The sequence below is a fragment of the Saimiri boliviensis genome, chromosome 13, assembly GCF_048565385.1.
Source record: "Saimiri boliviensis isolate mSaiBol1 chromosome 13, mSaiBol1.pri, whole genome shotgun sequence".
NCBI lineage: Eukaryota > Metazoa > Chordata > Mammalia > Primates > Cebidae > Saimiri > Saimiri boliviensis.
Window position 1 is genome coordinate 41372279 of NC_133461.1, and position 14888 is coordinate 41387166.

Genomic DNA, 14888 nt, shown 5'->3' on the forward strand with positions numbered 1-14888 from the left:
TAGGTATGGTCTCTCCATAAATTTAAATTTTACAATTTATATTCATACATTTCTCTATAGATATCTTCATTTATTAAGTACTTTTTAAGACCCCCAAAACTGGACATGTATATTTGATAAATTACACGTACAAAGTAGACGTGCCTCATACACATCATTAATAAACTGGAATAGTATTCACAAACAGCTAAGAAGTATCATTATCAAAATTCAAAATCCATTAGTTGAAAAGCATTAGGAGTTAGCAAGGCAACAATGGATATTCTCGTGAATGAAGTATTTTCTCATCAGATACTGAAGAAAAATAAAAGGTAACTGCTATGCTTCTGATTACAACATCATCAACCTACTTCAACAGTAGTTTCCAAAACTTCCCTCCATAGATGACTGCCACAAATATTTGCATCAAACAATTTGGAAAGTTAAGTAAATAAGAAAATATAAATTGGAAAGTAGTTTGCTTTTGATGCTTCTTTTTAAACCTTTTTAGGAGGATTTTGGCATCACAGAATATCTTTTTTCCAAAACGCTTTGCTACCATAAGATCGAAGATATTAAGTCATCAAAATATATTTGCAATTTTCTGTTTCTAATAAGAGTTGTCTTTTGTATAATAATGCATTTCATATAAGGTTTTGTCTCACCTGGCCAGTTCTTTAATTAGGTTTGCAATGCGTCTTTTGTCTTCAAGACATAAATCCTTCAATGATGCACTCTTTATTTCTCCCCTGCAGGAATTCTAAAAAAAAAAAAAAAAAAAAAAAAAATTGAGTTACTTTTTCTAAAAACAATTTTTAAAGTCTTTTCAAGAAACCTAGGTACAAGGTGAAATTTCTTAGATATCCTTTTATCTGGTGGAACATTATCTATCTATTTCAATTTAAGCCTACTGTGAACTAAAAACGGGCTAACGAACTGACTGTCCACTAGGATACTTCATGAGATTTACATAGAGAAGCACACAGAAATAAACTAAAAGCAGAAAATATTCCCACTTAAATACTAGGGTATATTAGGAAAACAACTTTCCCTTAGTGAATGTCACAGAAACAAATACTCAACAGAAGATACTGAGTACTGCTCTTACACCACAGTCCCCATGCTGCTTAAGGGTATACTAAGGTTAGCAACAGAGGCACCAGGGACTAAGCATTCAAAATACCCTAATGTTCATTCCGAAGAGTACTAAACCAAAGAGTAATAATAGCAATAGCTAACATTTACATCTAGTGCTCATTCCATGCCAGGAATACTGTAAGTACTTGTACTTACTATTCCATTTCATTTTCATAACAATGCTATTAAGTATTAATAGTTACTATTCCTTTTCTACTTTAAGGGTACATAACAAGGATTAAATAGCAGAATCAAGACTCAAACACAGTTTGAGTCAATAGCAATTAAATAGCAGAATCAAGACTCAAACAGTTTCCAGAGTCTGTGCTCTTTAAACACCATACTATCTTAATCTTTTGTGCTACAGAAAGTTTTCCCCAGTACCTCAGCATTGTTAAGAGGGGTCCTTAAAGACATAAACCCAGGGAGTCACAAAGGAACTGGAGGTAATATGTAACAGAAAGGAACTATAATCCTTGGCATTTGCGCAACCACCAAAGTTAAGTTAGTCCAATTATTTCAGGTAGCCAAGAATAACTGAAAGCCCCTAAAGTGAATCCTGGAAATAGTAACAGCCAAAGGTGGGAAAGAGAGTAGGAAAAAAAATAATAAAGAAGATGATAATAAAATAAGTTTGGTTTTAGAAATGCTCAATGTAAGATGTCAGCAAATCATTCAAGTGGATATGTTTAGGCAGGAAGCTAGAAAGGTAGGTCTAGCTTTCAAGCTAGAGAAAATCATAAAGGTTTAAAAGTCAGTTGCATGGTATTATGGATAATGTTGAGTTTTCTTATTCTTTTTGTCTATGTTTAAAATTTTTCTTTAATAATTATAATATTTAACATTAAGAAAAAATATTCGTATTTTAAAAATCATCTACAAGTCCAAGAAAACTGGCATTTGATTTTAATTTCAATTAATTAATTTGATTTTAATTTAATTTAAAGTGGCATTTGAAATGACAAGAGGAGAATCAGAAGCATATAACATTACAGTAGAAAAGAAAAAAGTTTCAAGAACAGTGTGGGGTCAATAGTGCTAATGATTAAAAAACACAAATAGACTGGGGGAAGAAGGTACTGGATTTGGCAATGGTAGAAACTGCTGATAATCCATTAAAAGACATTTCGTTAGTGATACAGTCAGTAAAAAAAACAAAAGAGAAATCTTTGCACATAGGCCAAAAAAAAAATTTAGCAGCATTGTGTTTACAACAGCAAAAATCTGAAACACAAATGTCTATTAAGCAGAGCATAGTAAAACTTAATGTCTGGCATATTTATACAAAGAATTCTAAACGTACTGGTAGTTATGCTACTAACTTTCACCCTCAAAACTACCCTTCCATCCTCTGCTTTGAGATGCTAAGGCTAAGACTCTGTAAACACCATTTCTCCTTTGCCACCTGGCTCTCTGTTGAACTCTGCCAACACAAAGAACCAGATGAAGCCCAGGAAGAAAAAAGAAAGGCTATTTCCTTGCTGTTACTGACAGTGTCATCCCTGAATTCCTCACCCTGGCAAGTACTGATGATTCCAGTTCGCAATTTTTTTCCGGCTCTTACAGACTCACCCTTTATCAGGCCTCCTCAGGAATGGCAGTAGCAGCCAGGCTGGTGTCCCATCACCAGAGGTCCAAGTTGCAGCTTTAAGGAGGCTCTCCTTTAAGCTTATAAATTTTAATAATTCCAACTTATTCTGCCCTCTCATCCAGTTCTAGAGATTGTGGTGGTTTCGTACAGTTACTACTTTCATGATACCTTAATGTTCCTTTTTTGCCTTTTTGGTTCTCTAGCACTATTCAACAAATTTTTTTCTTTTAAATATTCTGTTAAAATAACTGACTAAATCCTGAGACATCAGTGAAAAGAAATAAAATTAACTATATAAACTATAAAGAAATCTCACGTAATGTTGGAAGAGCCACAGAGTTAAAAAAGAAATCTCATGAACATAATATGGAATAAAACAGCAAATCATACAACACAAATGGATATGAACTCATTTCTATAAAGTTCCAAATACATATGAAATTAAACACTGTTTTTTAAAAATAACTTTACACTATATAGGACAGGGCTTGGTAAACCATGGCTGCAAGATGAATCTGGCCCACTGCCTGTTTTTGTAAACAAAGGTTTATTAAAACACAGCTTTGCTCATTCATTTGCATATTGCTCATGGCTCTTTTAATGCTACTGTGGCACAGTTGAGTAGTTGAGACAGATGTTGTAACTTGCAAAGACTAAAATATTTACTACCTGTTCAATTTATAGAAAAAGTCTGCCAACCCCTGATACAGAAAAATCAAAGAATTATAAATATAAAATTCAGGATAGGAATTACCAAAGAAGATATGATGAGGGAAGGTCACATCTCCACAATCACTTGACTTACAACAATGGCATCACTGAAATTCCAAGAAAAGAATGCTCTTCCCAATAGATGGTACTGGGCCAACAGTCAATACGAAAATATGAACTGTGACCCTTGCTTTACACTACATGTGCATATTACTTCCTGATGAATAGTAGACTTAAACTGTGAAAATACAGCAATATGGCTGCAAAAGAGAGAGAGAACTTGCTGCAGAGTATAATCATCTAACAGCTTCCAGTTGTAAACCTTGGGGATCCACTGCAGTGTTCATGCCAATGCCAATGACTGGGAACAGGAGAGACACTAGAACTGAGCTATTTCTGATCCAAATGGCATCCTCAAAAGGCAGTATATGCTCTGGGGTTCCTCACTAGCAAAACGGACACTATCTCAGATTGCATGGCAGTCTGAAGGCTGAGGTTCTTCCTAGTCAATCTTCCTTCCTTCTTTATGTCTCCTCTCACAGGTGTCATGCTGTGGTGAAATCTGAAGACTCCCCTTTTCTATTCCTACTCATTCTACCCTTAATGCTTTACAGGTTTTTCCTTCATTAAATCTCTTGCATTCCTAATCCTATCCTGCTGTCTGCTTCCCAGAAGACTTGAATTGACTTAATTATCACTGTGAAAACCTTAATGAATTAAGGATACTGAACATCAATACCAACAAAGACTATATACAGAAAAAAAAAAATCACGAGATGGCTAGGTATGGTGGCTCACGCCTACAATACCAGCACTTTGGGAGGCCAAGGAGGGGGGTAGATCCTGAGGTCAGGAGTTCAAGACCAGCTTGGCCAACATGGTGAAACCCCATCTCTACTAAAAATACAAAAATTAGCTGGGCATGGGCACATTCCTGTAATTCCAGATGCTCAGGAGGCTGAGGCAAGAGAATTGCTTGAACCGGGACCTGGGAAGCAGAGGTTGCAGTAAGCTGCAGTTTAGCCTAGGCTACAGAGCGAGACTCCATCTCAAAAAAAAAAAAAAAAAAAAAAAAATCACATGACATGCTCTTCAATTAAAAAAAAGGAAAAAAAAAAGCACACCACCATTTCTAGTTTTAAGAGAAAGCATACATACACATATAAACCTCCCATGTAGGGAATCCTCTTCTAGCCCACATGGAATAACAGGGACCAGATCTACCCTAGTTTCAGAAACAAAACAAAAACCTGACAAAAGATAAGAATCAATAGTTTTCATTGGATAGCAGGCAACACAGAATTATGATCATTGAAATTACGGAACCAAATAAGGCGATCCTAAAACTGTCCCAGCTAACTGCTATGGAGAGTTTTCAGGGCTAAGGTAGGTAAACCCAGACAGAGCCCAGTAATCTGCCTGAGATGAAAACATAGAACTGGGAGTCCAGGAAAGCCAAGATTTCGAGAGTTTGCAGAGCAAAGTAATGGCAAAGATAGAGCAGCACAAGAGAGCTCTAGAGATCTGAAGAACGTTTTTGTGTCAACTACTGATTACTGACCAGCATATATATGTGAGAAAACTATTCATGCCAGGAAAAGAGCCAAAAAAAAGCAATGGCAATAATTTCTGTAGCTAATATAGCATAAAGAACAGTCTGTTCCCACCAGCCAGAGTTGAAAACTTTGTAATTTAAGGGGCACCAGGAAGAGTATTCAAAAGAGTAGGGCATATAATCAGCAAAATTACCTCTATATTAAAAGCTGCTCTGGCACCACCTTTAAAAGCTCAAAACCAAGCTTGGAAAGAATCAAATTACTTCCAACTTACCACTGTCTCAGAAACCAAAAAAGTAAAATGCATACTTTCTTGTGACATCCAATAAAAAACAACCAAGCAGGCAAAAAAGCAGAAAAATATAGCCTATAATTATGAGAAAAAATGCTCAATTGAAATCTACCCGCAAATGACAGAATTTGTAGTCAAGAATATTGATACAGTTATTATAACTATGTTCCATATGTTCAAGTACATAGAAGCATGGGCATGTCCAGTAGTGACATGGAAGATGTAAATAAAAATAAGAGACTGAAACTGAACTTCTGGAGATAAAACTATATTGTTTCATGTGAAAAAATACACTGGATGAGATTAGTAGCAGATTAGACATTGAAGAAGATTAATGAATTTGAAGACACAGCAACAGCAATACAAACTATCCAAAGACAAACACAAAAAAATTTTAATGAAAAAAATATGAACCTAGGATCAGAGAGCTGAGAGAGTAACTTCAAGAGGCCTAGTATTTCTGTAACTAAGGTCACTATAAAGAGAGGGAAACACAAAAATATCTGGAGAAGCAATGGCTGAAAAATTTCCCAATTTAATGAAAACTATAAATCCACAGTCTCAAAAAGCTCAACAAACCTCAAACAAAAGAGACAGGTATACTATAACCAAATTGCTCAAAACCAGTGATAAGAACATCTTAAAAGCAGCCAATATTTAAAACACCTACACACACAAAAATAAGGAGGAATAAAAATGATAGCCAACTTCTCAAAAACAATATAAGCCAGGTAACAGTGCAGCAACGTCTTTAAAGCACTGAACAAATAAAACTATCAACTCAGAATTTTATAACCAGCAAAAATATCTTTTAAAAAGGAAAGAGAAATAAAGACTTTTCAGGTATACATAAGGTGAAATAATTCTTTCCTAGCATACCTGCACTGATGTTAAAGGAAGTCTTTTAGGAAATCTGGATACACATAAAAGAATGAAAACACCAGAAATGGTAGCTATATGAGTAGATTTAAAAGACTTCTGCTGCATTTGTAAAATGTCTTTAAAAGGCAATTAAAACAAAATACATCCAAAATGGAATAAAGGCATCCAATAGGAATATGTAAATTATCTCTATTCACAGATGACTTCATCTTATACAGAAAAAATGGTAGGAATTCACAAAAGAACTATTAGATTAGAAACACTGAGTTTAATAAAGTTGCAGGATACAAGATCAATTCACAAATCAACTGAATTTCTATATACCAGCAATGAAAAATCCAAAAGTGAAATTCAGAAACAACTGTGTTTCTAATAACATCAAAAGTATAAAACATATGCTGATTCTATAATTCCTACAAAAACACAAGGGACCCAAAATAGCCAAGACAATCTTGAAAAAGAAGTTAGAGGACTTATACTTCCTAATTTCAAAAATAAAAATAAAAATCAATGGAGTAGAATACAGAGAGTCCAGAAATAAACCCTTACACTTATGGTCAACAGATCTTTGACAAGTGTGCTGAGAACACCCTTAACAAACGGTGCTGAGACAAATGGACAGCTACATGCAGAATAATAAAGTTACCACCTCACATCATATACAAAAATTAACTTAAATGGAACAAGAACTAAATGTAGGAACTAAACCTTTAAAACTCTTAGAAAAAAAATATAGGCACAGATATTTGTGACCTTGGATTAGGCAACAATTTCTCAGATATGATATCAAATCTCAGGAAACAAAAAGAAAACACTAGATAAATTGAACTTCATCAAAATTTTAAATTTTTGTGCTTCAAAGAACAACAATAAAGAAATGAAAACGCAATGCACAGAATGAGAAAAAATATTGGCAAATAATGTATCTGATAAGGGATTTGTAGATGGAATTTAGAAAAAACTTATAACAGTACAAAGACAAATAATTCAGTTAAAAAAGGATATGACCAGATATTTGTCTGAAGAAGATATGCAAATAGCCAAGATGCCCATCATCATTTAGTCATTAGGGAACACCAAATCAAAACCACAATTAAATACCACTTCACACCCACTAGGATGGCTATCCTCAAAAAAGATGGACATAAATGTTGGCAAGAATGTGGAGAAATTTAAATCCTCATACATTGCTAGTGGAGTGTAACATAGTGTGACCACTTTATAAAATAGTTTGGAATTTTGTCAAAAGGTTAAACATAAAATTATATAACACAGCAATTCATTTACAAGTATATACACAAGAGAACTGGAAATACATGTCTGCACAAAAACTTGTATATGAATGTTCACAGCAGAATTATTCATAAAAGCCAAAAAGAACACGTCCATTAACTGATAAATGGATAAACAAAATGTATATTCACACATAAAAAGGAATGAAGTAATGATACAGCATAGATGAACCTTGAAATCATTATGCCAAATGAAAGAAGCCAGTCACAAAAGGCCACATATCATGTGATTTCCTTTTATATGCAACAACAATAACAAGCAAATCTATAGAGACTTAAAGCAGATTAGTGTTTGCTAGGGGCTGAGATGACTAGGGAATGAGAAGTGCCTGCTAATTGGTATGGTGTTTCTTTCTAGAGTGACAAAAATGTTTTGAAACCAAATTGTGATGATGGATCCACAACCCTGTGAACATACATACACACACACACACACACACACACACACACACACACACAAAATCAAAACAAAACAATAAATTGTACACTTTAAAAAGATGAATTTTATATATGAATCATATCTCAATTTGAAAAAAAAGACAGTTGACTATTTAAAGCAAAAGTAATACATATTTTGGGGTCTGTGCATATAAGTAAAATGTATGACAACAATATCAAAAAAGTCAGGAGGGGAGAAATAAAGTACAATGTTGAAAGGTCCTTAAACTACAGGTGATATGGGAAAATGTCACTTGATAATAGGCTATGATAAATTAAAGATGCATAGTATAATCTCTAAAACAGCCACTGAAATAACCCAATCAAAAGTTACAGCCAATAGGACAAAAATATGAACTTAATCCAAAATAAGGCTACATTGTTCAATGTAAAACAAATCAACCATTATGTGAAAAAACATTTTCAACTTTTGATAAGAACTTGCAAATTCAACTATTTACACCCCAGTGTGAAGTGGGTACACTGGTACAAGTAACATAAAATAGGCCATTTGATTCAATCATAGTAAAATCCTGTAGTAATAAAAGAGGCGCTGGAAATATCTTTGAGAATATAATTTACAGAGTAAAAAAAGTTTTCTATAAAAGGTCTGATAGTAAATGTTTTCAGCTTGTTGGCACACAGTCTCTGCAGCAACTCTGCTATTGTAACACAAAAGCAGCTATAGACAATTACGTAAAAGAATGAGCACAGTTGTATTCCAAAAGTCCTTAATTTATAAAACAGGCAGGAGAAGGATTTGGTCCACAGGTTATAGATTCCAAAGCCTGACCCAAACTCTGGCTGCAGAGGGAAAATATAACAAAAATTAAAGTAAAATAAACTGTTCAGATAGGACATGTGCCAAAGGAATGCACCAATACTATCACTACTGTGCCGAGTCATTGATTTGTCCCTCATCTTTACAATGTACAAATCAGGAACATGGCATAGTAATAGTAAGAAAGATAAAGATATCATAAAGTTTCAAAAGTAGGAATCTTTATGATATTATTTTCCAAGTGAGGGAAATAATAATGAGAGTTAATTTTCTTAAATAAAATATCTTTCTTACGTAAAAGAGTTCATCCGTCAAATAAATTCACAAAAATAAAAATCCAAAAGGATGTCTAATTAAAAAACAATTCTCATCAGTTTGATTTACCAATGCCACACAGATCAGAATGCAGGTCTTTTGAGACATACCAAGATAATACATTATTCTGGCTAAATCTTAAACCAAGTCAGATGTTTTGGAGTAAAACCCTCGAGTAATCTAGATAATTTAGGCTCAAACTTGGCATCATCAAAGGATCCTGGAATCCTCTGTAACTTTTAATAATGTTTGTTGATCACCTACTATACTTTCAAATGTTCTTCTACCCTTTTTGGTCAGCACTTACAAACATGGGAGAATAAGGAAATAAAGAAGAAAAATAACCAACCTGTTCATTTACTGAATCTCCTGCGCCTTTTAAGGACTCCATGGAGACTGAAGCGTCGGTGGCCCTGGAAGTCTTAAGTTTAACATCAGATTTTGGACTCATCAGCTTGTGTTTTGATCTGACATTTCCTTCAGTAGAAATTCCTAAGGATTTCCATTAAACAAGATTTCAAAATTAAATCTTATTCTCTTAAACCCTCCCCCATCAAAACTCCTTCCTTGGAATTCTCCACTTTAAGGGACCTGATGGAGGAAAGTCTCTTACTTTATAAACTTAATTTTAAAGCTCTTAATATACGAATCATAAAAAGAATATGTTTTAAAGAAATACACTAAAGATTTGATTGAAATTTGTTTTTATTTTTATGTTTTTAAAGAGACAGGGTTTTCCTATGTTTATCCAGGCTGGACTCGAACTCCTGGACTCAAGCGATCCTCCCACCTCAGCCTCTGGAGTCTTGTCCAGCTTAATTGAAATATTTTTAAAGGGTATTGTAAATGTTCGTAAGTCACATTAAAACCAATAAATTATAATATGCCAAATATACATTAACTTAGGGGAAATCAAAGATATTTTTCACCCTACGTATATAATCAGGGTGCTTTCAATGGTTGTTTTACTACCATCTAGTTATAACCATTAAACTTTAAGTGTCTCTTACCTATACCCTGTATCAAGAAGTGGTATACTTTTCTTTGAAATAAAAAATTTGGTTATCATTTGTAAAAAAAAAAATAAGAATCTTTTCCCTCTACCACATGAAGTGTGGTACAAGTTATTTAAAATCTGATTTGCCCAGCCAATCCCAAAGATGAGCCAGTATTTCAAAACTTAATAGGGTTATGCCAAATATTCAAAAACAAGTTTTAGGTTTTGATGTACTGCTCTGCATACAGTCAGTTACACCTATAGCTTTATTTTTTTTTTTTTTAACAATTAAGGATCAAAGGAAGTTTCCCAAATTTTAACATAGAAAAAAAACATACCTGGAACGTACACTACTGATTGTTCTTCATCAGAAACTATGCAGGAGAACATGAAGGAAAATACAACAAGATTATCCAGCATCCAAATGCTGCTTCTGTTCTGTATACCTCTTATAACTCATCATTTATTTTGACCTGGGAATTTATAACTAACTTTTAAAAACAAAGTTAGAAAGTAAAGTAATTGAATTAAATATAGCAAAATGACTATTCTCTAAAAGTTCATCTTCATATATTCACAACTATAGGTCTTATAAAAATCTTGGAAGGTACCATTCCATGAAACTTCCATCCATTCTCACTGTCGAGTGGTTTACCCTGCAATATATACTCTGATGTTAGTTTCCTTTCCTCTTGAAAACAAAAAGTTAAGTGCTCCAGTTTGGTCATTATTGGGGAACTGACAATTCTGAAGAGTAAATAATTTCAAGATGGGCTTCAGCTTTGAAGAACAAACACTGAGGGCAAGTCAATCATGCAAACACAAAGACAGTATTTATTCTTCTACAGTGCATTAATAAAACATCCCAAGAAGTAAGATATTAATAAATATCCTACTATTTAAAGAGAAGAAATTTAAGACAAAAATAACTATTTTAAATTTCAGAAGGAAAAATTTAGAAAGGCAGTGATTATAACACACAGTTTTCAATTGTCACCTTGATCCAAGTCAACTGTTCCTCTCCCAGCCAGGATTATCACAATAAGCCCCTAACTGCTCTCTGTCACTTCTGTGCACATTCCCTCAACAGCCTATTTTTTCACACAGTGGTTAGAATCATCATTTTAAAACTAATGTCATTTTCAATTTAGATTAAAAGCCAAAGTTTTAACAACAGCCTACAATCCTCAAGATCTGATCCCTATAACTTGTAACATCTCTGACCTCATTCCCTACTACTATTCCTCTCACTCATTCCTGGCTTTCTTACAATTGCTAGCAAGCTATACAAGCTCCTACCTCATAGCTTCTGCATTCATGATTTCTTCTACCCAGGAAGCTCTTTCCCCAAATATTTTCATGGCTCATTTTAGGACTTACATCATATGTTATGATGTCATGTCACCTTCTGATTGAAGCATTCACTTCCTAACCATGTAGGTACTTGAAATTGCAAAACTCTCTCTTCCTGCAACCTACCTACCTCCCCCTACAACTTTCTTCTTTCTAGTTTTTTTCTCCACAGAACCAATAATAAGTGGACATATATTTACTTATTCCTGACCTGATCTCATCTCACTAAAATGTAAGCACAAATGTTCAGTTTTGTAATCTCAAACATAAAAGAATGCCTGGTTCCATAATAAGCCATCTATGAAAGAATAAAATTCATATTTATTTAATTTTATGATGCATTGTCCAACAATTTTCAATGTTATCTTTCTCTAACTCAAAATACGCAGACAAAACCTTTACTTTCAGCTACATCCATGCCAAAGTTCTTTTCAAATATATAAAGCTCTAAACTGACTTCAAAAATTTTTAAACAATATTTAATATTGCCTCTTATCCTTTCTATTTGTAATGTATATTCATCTCATTATACTAAGAATCCAAGTTTACCTTCTTCAAATGTAGAATTTCCCAGCAAATGAATATTTCATGGGGAAGTCAAACAGACATATTACATACCAAATGTATAGCGGACCTACTAGTGGGTCATTTGTAGATCATTTATAATACCTAAAACAATGTACATGCTCTATAAATAGTAGTTACATTGTATAGTTTAATTTGTATTACTTTTTATTGTTGTTATCTTTTTTTCTCAAATATTTTCCATCCATATTTGAAAGAATCAGCAGATACAAAGGGCTGACTGTAATTAGAAACCCAGAGCAGAAGTGGTATAGAGGAAGATGCACCTCTATCCCAGACCTCCAAGATTTGAAGGACATAAGCTCAGTACTGCCCATTCTATTCTAATCTGCTGAGTTTTGCCAGCAATACATGCATATGTAATTATTACCAACCACAGAGACTTTGCGGGCTAATATATTATTTTTACATCAACATAAAGTCTTTGTTTCTATTTGAAAATTTAACAGCAGAGATTATATTGTAATGTTTTGACCCAGTCACTTGCAGTTCATATTTTTTAGTATCAAGTTCCTGATATTGCTAATGGTAATAGGCTAGAGTGCATTTAAGCAGTCAAATTTAGGTACTACAGAAACCCTAACTCACTCTGACATTACTAGATACTGTAATGAAGGAAAAGGGCAACTTACAACTGAACGAACATATTTTGCTGGAAGATTTAACCCATAAAATGACAACACTATACACTCATTGTTTACACAAGTGGTACTAATACGTATCTTGTGCAAAACAGCGCTGCTGAATCATACTGTGCAGGAGATGCATAACTCACAAAAACAACAGTTAAAACAAAAAGGTGGGTGACATTCAGTCACAGATGATCTGTCCTCTCATGATGGAATCATCAAGGATTAAGGAATCTCTCAATCGCATTTCTCTAATTGTTTGGGTGAAGAATTGAAAATCTTTTTTCAATAATGTGAAAAGAATACCAGATTAAAGGTACATACTTTCTGAAATTTTTCTGTTGAAAATTCTACTATAAAGGCTCTAGGGTGGTCTGGGAAATAATCAATATGACAAAAGGATCAAGATCCAAAGACATGTAACCAAATCAAATGATTAATAACTATCATTATGCTTTTCAGCAAATATTCAGCAACAAATTTACATTTGACATTGCTAACAGTGACATTCTCTATGGAGATTTAAAATGAAAATATCTGAAGTTTGATGCTAACTGGTCATTATGTGGAAGAGGCTGGGGGAAAAGGTGACACTAGTAACCTTGCAATGCCTTTCACACATCTGAATTAAATCTCGTAGGATATAATCACCATTTTCCCCCTGTACAATTTCAATTCCTCACTATCAATGAGAAGAAGAGTATTTTACATTAAATGTTGAGAGTCAGAGAACATACAAGAGGTAAGGGAGTATATATGACTTCCATATAAAATAGGGAGTGATATAACTACATAAGTAAGTGCAGTTACTGGGTGCGAAGACCAAGAGCATAAGGTTCAGTCCATGTATCTATTAAGTAACTTATTCAGTTCCATTGCAATAGCTTGTCCCCCCTCATTATTAATTCTATATTTGAACAATACCATAGGCTAATAACCCTCAAGTATCTCCTCTATCACAAAACCTTGTTAATGCAAAAGCAGCGTTTCTTGAGAAGACTTATCCCAATTTACTAACTTCCTAATTCAGCCCAGTTGTCCACGGTGCGCATATTCTCTTCTGAGAGGTAAAGGAAAAAAATGTTTAATTTGCACACTGCACTAGTATGCGTTCATCCAGTGTATTCATGATTTCATTTGCTTTTCACCAACCTATCAGAGACAAATGGTAATTATGTCTATTAAGAGCAAACATTAAACACCTGATCAGCACACAATACAAACATATCCCTCCCCACACATGACACTAATCCTAGTAACTCAGCAGAGGAGTTGGTAACACATTTTTGTAAGTTTTACCAGGAGCTTAGAAGAATGCCGAAGAGGGATTCTGCCAAAGGTAACTGCAATACCTTAATGCCATCACCAATCCTAGTAAAAAGAAAAAGCTGCCTGATTGCCCTCCCTCTTTCAAGTAACTCCTCTAAGGAACATGAAGTGAATTATCAGGACCAAAGCTCAAGCGAGAACAGTCTACCTACTCCAGGGACAGAAACACTCCTGTCACACAAACATCTCATCACAGCTGCTGAACTGGTAACACTACCACTGGACTAAAAAGTTCCACTGCTTCTCCATCTCACAACGATCCAAGAACTTCAATGCCTGCCAGTGACCCACAATCTACAAGTAAGTCAACAATACTTCCAGGCACAATGATTCCCATCTTACACATTAGCACCAATAGACCACATCCCAGTAACCAAGCTCCACAGCTCCCCTAAAATACGTCATCACTGGAGGGCCTTTTAAGTCCGACAAGGTCCTGACTTGCTCCTAGCAATGCAGACTAAGGACAGCCCTAAATCAAAATAAAAAGGCTCCCTATCCAGCCAACATCCACTCCTCCCTCAACCTCGAGCTCGCTCCACGCACTCAGTCGGCCTCGGGGCACTCTGAAAGGGTGGGCAGAGGGACCTCGGAGAACCCGCCCAGCCCCAGGCTGAGCATGGACTCCAGGCTATCTTTCCCGCTCACCGCTAGTGAGGGCAGGGAAGCACCTGCGCCGCGTCCCCGCACCTGGAGACAGTTACCAGTCTCTCTACCTAACACCCAAGCAAGGGGAAAGCCCAACACCTAGACTGAGGCTGAGCAGCACGTCCCCGCCACCGGGGTTAGCTCGGAGCTTCTCCTCAGCACTCAGACTGCCACGCGACCGCTCGCCCCTCGCCGCCACGGGGGAGGGCGCCGGCGCCCCCTGCCAGGCGGGCAAAGGATACAGTCCCGACTCCAGAACGCCGCGACGCCGGGGCGGGAGGGGCCCGCCACGTCCGCCATCTTGAAACAACCGCCACTCGGGGCGTCGCGCCGGGGCCGCCACGCCCCGGCCGGCAGGCGCGGTCCCCATTGG

General features: G+C 35.5%; 1 protein-coding gene across 1 annotated transcript in view; it reads right to left on the reverse strand.

Moving 5' to 3' along the window:
• Nucleotides 1–14846, reverse strand: part of KIAA1328 (KIAA1328 ortholog) — a 369240-nt gene extending 354394 nt beyond the window's left edge. The window contains exons 1-4 of the mRNA XM_074383567.1: nucleotides 14758–14846; nucleotides 10310–10345; nucleotides 9324–9466; nucleotides 645–739 (exon numbers count right to left, since the gene is read on the reverse strand). Of these exons, the coding sequence (XP_074239668.1) occupies nucleotides 645–739; nucleotides 9324–9466; nucleotides 10310–10345; nucleotides 14758–14815 (332 nt within the window). The 5' untranslated portion in view covers nucleotides 14816–14846. The remainder of the gene's footprint in view (nucleotides 1–644; nucleotides 740–9323; nucleotides 9467–10309; nucleotides 10346–14757) is intronic.
• Nucleotides 14847–14888: the final 42 nt, after the last annotated feature.